Consider the following 6,739-nt stretch of genomic DNA (forward strand, 5'->3'; position numbering starts at 1 on the left):
GCCATCAAAGTATTTGACAAATATGGTATCTCATTTCATCTACGTCTGTGGGTTATAAGTCCACACTAACAATGTAATTCCCAATATTGTCTAGAATAATCAAGTGTTGTCATCTTACTCTGGTAGATGACTAGACATAGCTAACCGGTTGTTCTGATACAGACCCACCATTTATGGTTGTCCAAAAAGAGGACGACTACTACACTCTACTTTAAACTCACATCTTATCCCAGAATGAGGCTACCCAATATCCATCTTATTTGAGCTAAATAATCTTTTATCTAAAAGTGTTATTATATCGTTTAACGATAATAAATATATATATATATATATATATATATATATATATATATATATATATATATATATTCTTTTGGTCAAAAAATGAACAATCAATAATCAACCAAATTGTATGGGAGGCTGTGATGTTCGAGGTAAAACAAGTATGAAATAGTAGACAAGGTGACATAATGGTTTACAAGGAAAACCCTTGATCCTTGCTAGGATCTCCGGTACAAAACCTTGGGAGGTGATAATGATCACCTACCTTGATGATTTTATTGATTAAAAATGTTAATTACAGAGATGAATGTGTAAATGTAAGTACAAGTATCGTGGATGAGCTAATTGTGTGTCTAGTGTGTGTAATACAAGTGTTATTTATAGTCTAATGCTAATAACAAGAAGTTCGATAATTTTGGGATCCTCCGAGAATTTGCATATGAACGTTGTTTGACTTGGTATTCCGGGTCTTTTGCCTGGTCGGGATGATTCTCCGTTGAGAATAAGTCCTTAGTTGACTAATTTTGCACATGTGAGAAAAAGAAAGTAGAATATAGTCGTTGTAAGTGTTAGTATATATTATCAATAATAATCAGGATCCTGAGATGTGTTTAAGGATCCTGAGTCTGTAGCAATATGAAGGATCCTGAATATGATTTAAGGATCCTGCCCCTAAATTATTCGTGCAAAATATTGAGTTTAGTTATCCAATATTTAAAGGTATAATTTAAAACAAAATAAAAAAAAGATAAGATTTTGAAGTTTAATGGATAGAGTAATTCAAATTTCAACGGATAGATTTCTAGCCGTTGGAAATCACCCTTTTACCTCTCCGTGACTCCTGTATGAATAGGACGTTCGGCTCTTTAGTTTTATCTTACTCTTTTAGCTCTTATTTTCGACGTTCATCACGTATCATCAAAGGTACTCTTCTTGTTCTTTTTTCTTTTCTCGTCCTTTTTCATCTTAAATCATGGGCAAAAAAGTGACTCACTCTCGTGCAAGTATCATTTCCACCCCTTATGAAGATTTCACGGATCAAAAAATCTTATCATACGAGGAGACTTCTACCTTTGATAGTGATGACATTGAAGCTCTGAAATCAGCCGGAACTTTCCCTGTCGGTACCATTTTTAGAGCTTTCGATCCAAGGATCCAGCCAGACTTTGTTTCGTCCTTCTAGATCTGCTTTCCTGAGTATCCTTTCAGTTTAGGTCTTTCTTATTCTTTTCTCGGCATCATCTCCGAATTCTTTAAAATCACCAAGATTTCGTACATTCAATCCATGCCGACGATTTGGAGGATCTTGGTATCGTTTTGAATGAGTAAGCTTGCGTCTATGATCTCTCAACCTTTGGGAACTCTCGTTTCTTACTGAAGGTCAAAACTGATAGATCTCCCTTTATTTTGAAATCCAAGCATAATGATGGTGCTTGGAAAGGAAAATACTTTTTCATGAACCACGACTCAATTCCTGATGCAAATCTCTTACCTCAGTCCTAGGTTAAAAAGGGTAGGATTTCATATTTTTATATTAAGGATCCCAACATTCACATTTCTTATGTTGCTTGATTTTTTGCAGCTTTCAAGTTTGACGAGCTAGTTCCGCCTGCTGAGGATTCTGAGGAGAGGATTGAGAGTTTCTTCGCCCTGCCCAAGGTCGATAGGACATTCAAGCTTGAACATTCTAGCCACCAAGAGAGTTCGATAACCATCATCCCGATGACTACCTGTAAGGATCCTTGGTTGCTTCTTATATATATATATATATATATATATATATATATATATATATATATATATATATATATCCTGGAGGATCCTAAATATTTCTTTGCTATTTCCATGGTCCAAAGCTACACGTGCCAATGCTCATTTCTCCCTTTCTGACCTTCATACGACAATGTCAAGTGGCCAACTGTTTGTGAAGAAAGAAAAGGCTGCTTCTTCCTTTGTCCCAAAAAAGGCCCATATTGATCTGACTATGAAGACGTTGGTATCCCAGAAGAGGAAAACTGTTGAAGTCACGAGTTTGAGTTTGGAAAACCTCGGAGTCGAGGATGCACTCCAGAAGCCGGTCTCCTTTTCTCAAGCCGTAAGTGTTGGTGTAATTTTTTTTTTATTTTTTTTATGTCATTTATGTTTCAGGTCGCTGATCATGTTTCCGCAGACTTGAGGATCTGGGCTGAAAGGGTCGAACAAGCCTTCAGGGAGCAGGAAAAGATGTGGAAGGGAACCAATAAGGATCTTCTCAGGAGGTTGGAGATTCTTAGCAAGGAGAGGGCAAAGAAGGAGGAGGAACATGATGCTGAGATGGATGAGGTCATAGCTGAGGCAAAGGCTGGTGTCGCGGTGGCTGTTTGGGAGGCGAAGATCAAATTGGCCGAGGATGTGGAAAACGCAGGATCCTGGAATGTGGCCGGATGGCGTGAATCTGTTGCCAAACTAACCGGTGGGCATGTTAATACCAGTCAGGATCCTGATGGGCAGCAACAGAAGGCAGGTGAAGGGGAGAAGGTTCCGGGCGATGATAACCAATCCACAGTTTAGCCTTGTTTAGATAAAAATATTTTAAATGGTTTTTGTAAGACAATTTCTAACTTTTTCTTTTTGTGGGTTTGGTGGGCAACCCTTTTAATCTATGGTCGCTTTATATTTATATTTGCATGGTTGACTTGTTTGATTGACATGTAGTACTAGGATCTTCAAATAATTAGGATCCTGAAAAGTTTAGTTCCTGCAAATAATCTTAGGAAATCATCAGGAATCTGATAATTAGGAAATATTAGATTTATCAAGTAATTCTTAAAGTAAATTTTTTTTTTAGAAATCCGATAACCAGGTAATATTATTTGTTTAGGATCCTGAAGAGTTTGGGATCCTCAAACTTTATTTAGAAAAATTTAAAGATTTCTCAAAAGATTAAAACAAGGATAGATAGAACCTGGTTGTCGCCCTTTGAGTTTTTTTCTTAAGCTTCATGTTTCTTCCTTGTTCTTTTCCTTAGAAAGGATTCTCCAACTTCAAATTTAGAATTTACTAGGAATCGATCCCAACTTAGAAAAAACATAGGATAAGTTCTTTAGTTTCGTGGTGTCTTTGATAACTTCTAATAATGGGATCCTTACTTTAGAGGTTCATCAGTAAGGATCCTCGATTAGCCATAGCTTGGTGATTTTTGGAAAGGATTTTTACTTAGAAATGATCCTGACTCGGAAAGTACCTGAGAGCAATGACAATTATGTATGCCTTGCATACTATATGGGGATGATCCCAATTTAAGTTAACATGCTGGTGTTATATGCCTGGGGAAAATCCCAATTGCGTGATAACATGAAAATGTTATAAACCGTAGGCATTTCCTGGGGAAGATCCCAAATTGAGATAACATATTAATGTTATAAACCTTAGGTATTATCCGGGGAAGATCCCAACTTGAGATAACATGTCAATGTTATAAACCTTAGGAATCATCTGGGGAAGGTCCCAACTTGAGATAACATGTCAATGTTATAAACCTTAGATTTGAACTTTAGAATCTTAACTTATGTTCAGAAATAAGAGGGTTTCCAAGTCACGGCAGCGTGAAATGATCCCCTTATTCACATCCCATAGTTAGATATCGTGCGTCCAAGCGAGGTGTAGAAACCTTAACTCGTATGAAATAGGTAATTAACTCTTTAAACCTAAGAAGGGATTAAGTACCCTTATTTGTAGGAGAGATGATCAGGCTCTATTCTTAGTTACTAGGATACTTGCCTATTGCAATCATTAAGAATTATATAACGTTGTAGCTATGGGACTCTTAAGTGCCAGGGTTCTTAAATGTCAAGATTCTTGTATGTCAGGATCCTTGGATCTTCATGTGTCAAGGTCCTTGTGCGTCAGGATCCTTATGAGTCAGGATCCTTGAGTCCTTGCACACAAAAAACATTAGCTAGGGGTGGGCGTTAGTCTAGCTAACGCCCATCCGATGCTTAAGTTAGTAATGCATTGAAGAAGAGTACATAATAATAGTAAAGGTAAAGAATACGTGCACCTTGAGTTTGTTGAAGAGTGACTGATCTTACTTACATATGATATGTTTTAAGATGTATATCATTCCAGGATCTTGGCAAGATAAACCCATCGAGAGTAGCTAACCAATATGCCCCCTTTCCTGCTTCAGCATCTATGAGATATGGTCCTTCCCACTTAGGTGTCAGTTTACCTTCACTAGGATCCTTGGTGTTTTTGAATATTTTCCTTAATACCAAGTCTCCTATCTGGAATCTTCTGACTTTTATATTCTTATTGTATGCCTTGGTGATTCTCTATTGATGAGCAGCGATGCGGATCTTGGCAAGATCCCTGAGTTCATCAATTGTATTAAGATCCTGGGCCAGGATCCTGCCGTTGTTTTCTTGACTTTGAAGTAGGTATCTTGTTGTCGGGATCACCACTTCAGTATGGATCATTGCTTCGGCTCCGAACACCAAGGAATATGGGGTTTGGCTTGTGGCTACTTTGGAAGTGGTGCTATCTGCCCATAGGACGAAAGGAAGTTCTTCTGCCCGTTTTCCTTTCTTTTCATCTAACCTTTTCTTCAAGTTATTGACTATGAGTTTGTTGCTAGATTCTGCTTGACTGTTGGCTTGAGGGTAAACAGGAGTGTACATTATCATTTTGATTCCCCAAATCGTGAAAAATTCTCTTGTCCTTTTGCTTATGAATTAGGATCCGTTGTCGCATATGATTTCGGCAGGGATCCCGAACCTGGTCAAGATATTACGTTTAATAAATGAGACTACCTCTTTGTCTCTTACCTGAACAAAAGCTTCGACTTATATCCACTTCGAGAAGTAGTCGGTCATCACTAGCATGAAGACTTTTCCTCCAGGAGCTACCGACATTTTGCCTACTATATCCATCCCCCACTTCATAAATGGCCATGGGTAGATGATAGGATGTAGAGGTTATGCTGGTTGATGTAGGATATTGTTATGTCTTTGACAAGCATCCATTCTTGAGCATGTAAGAAGGAATATTTCTTCATGGTTGGCCAGTAGTATCCTGTTATCAACACTTTAGAGCATACGGATCTGCCCCCAGTGTGATTTCCGTAGTCTCCTTCATGTATATCCTTTAGAACTTCTGCAACTTCATGATCTTCTAAACATCTAAGGTATGACCTGCCATGGATTTTTTATATAATTTACCTTAGATTATTACAAATATTGAGATCCTTGTTTTGAATGTTGTGTCGCTTTTTTCCTCTTTTGGGATCATGCCATTCTGTAGGTATTCCATAATAGGTTGGATCTGGGATCTTGAGGTTGGGTAAGGATCCTTGATGTTAGGATCCTGATAAGGAAGTTGAGGATTGGGGTCTTCGATTGTAGCAAAGTTGGTAGTTTCCTCGTGATCGTCGGGATCCTTCAGTCTTTTGGCAGGATCCTCGATTGCTGGGATCAACACGTGGATTATTGGGATCCTGGTTTCTGGCGGGATCCTAAGAGAAGATCCTAGATTGGCTAAAGCCTCTGCTTCAACATTCTCTTATCTTAGAACTTGGTTTAGGCTGAATGCTTCGAATTCGGAGGCTAAATTTTTGAGGATCTGGAGATATAGTGCTACTCTTTCTCCTTTTACTACATATGATCCATAAAAATGGCTAGTCAATAATAAAGAATCAACGAATATATGAAGATCCTTGGCTAACTACAATCCCATGATTAGTGCCTCGTATTCTGCCTCATTGTTGGTTGCATTGAACTCACAGCTGATTGCTTGGGGTAGGATGTCCCCCTGTGGCGATTTTAGTATGACCCTAGGCCAATTCCTCTTTGGTTTGATGCTCCATCTGTGAATAATGTCCATATTCCCATGTTTTCTTCTTCAAGAAGTTGTTTGGCTTCTATTTCTACTTCATCTTGTAGATAATCACTAAAGTCAGCCACAAAGTCTGCCAATGCTTAAGACTTTATAACAAATCTTGGCTCATACTTTATGTCATATGTGCCTAGTTTCACGGACCACTTTGCCATCCTTCCTAACATTTTTGGTTTTCTCATAACATTCTTAATGGGATAATTAGTTCTTACATTTACAGGGTGTGTTTCAAAATAGTGTCTTAATTTAGTAGAAGCAATTACTAATGCAAGTATAAGTTTTTCAAGTTGGGAGTACCTGGTCTCAGGATCCAAGAGACTTTTACTTACATAGTAGATAGGATGTTGGTCCCTGTTAGGATCCTTAGCTAAGACTGCACTCACCGCGCTTGAGGATACTGAAAGGTAGAGAAGAAGTAGTTCCCCATCTAATGGTTTTACCAATAGGGGTGTTAAACTTAAATATTTTTTAAGTTCATGGAAAGCATCTTCGTGTTCCTTGGTCCACTCGAACCTTTTGTTCTTCTTCAAGATGTCGTAGAAACACTTGTATCTTTTTGAGGATCTTGAGATGAACCTGTTTAGGG

General features: G+C 38.1%; 1 protein-coding gene across 1 annotated transcript; it reads right to left on the reverse strand.

Moving 5' to 3' along the window:
- Positions 1-4,595: 4,595 nt before the first annotated feature.
- On the reverse strand, positions 4,596-4,940 carry LOC145130692 (uncharacterized). Its single transcript, XM_079065458.1, has one exon. The coding sequence runs from the start codon at positions 4,938-4,940 to the stop codon at positions 4,596-4,598; it is 345 nt and encodes a 114-aa protein (XP_078921584.1).
- Between the last annotated feature and the right edge of the window lie 1,799 nt (positions 4,941-6,739).

This window comes from Lactuca virosa, chromosome 8 (assembly GCF_052849685.1).
Source record: "Lactuca virosa cultivar CGN04683 chromosome 8, Lactuca_virosa_CGN04683_v6, whole genome shotgun sequence".
NCBI lineage: Eukaryota > Viridiplantae > Streptophyta > Magnoliopsida > Asterales > Asteraceae > Lactuca > Lactuca virosa.

What these genes read in the sequence shown, in the direction of transcription:
- LOC145130692 (XM_079065458.1), bottom strand. Translation starts at nt 4,940, where the DNA reads ATGTACACTCCTGTTTACCCTCAAGCCAACAGTCAAGCAGAATCTAGC.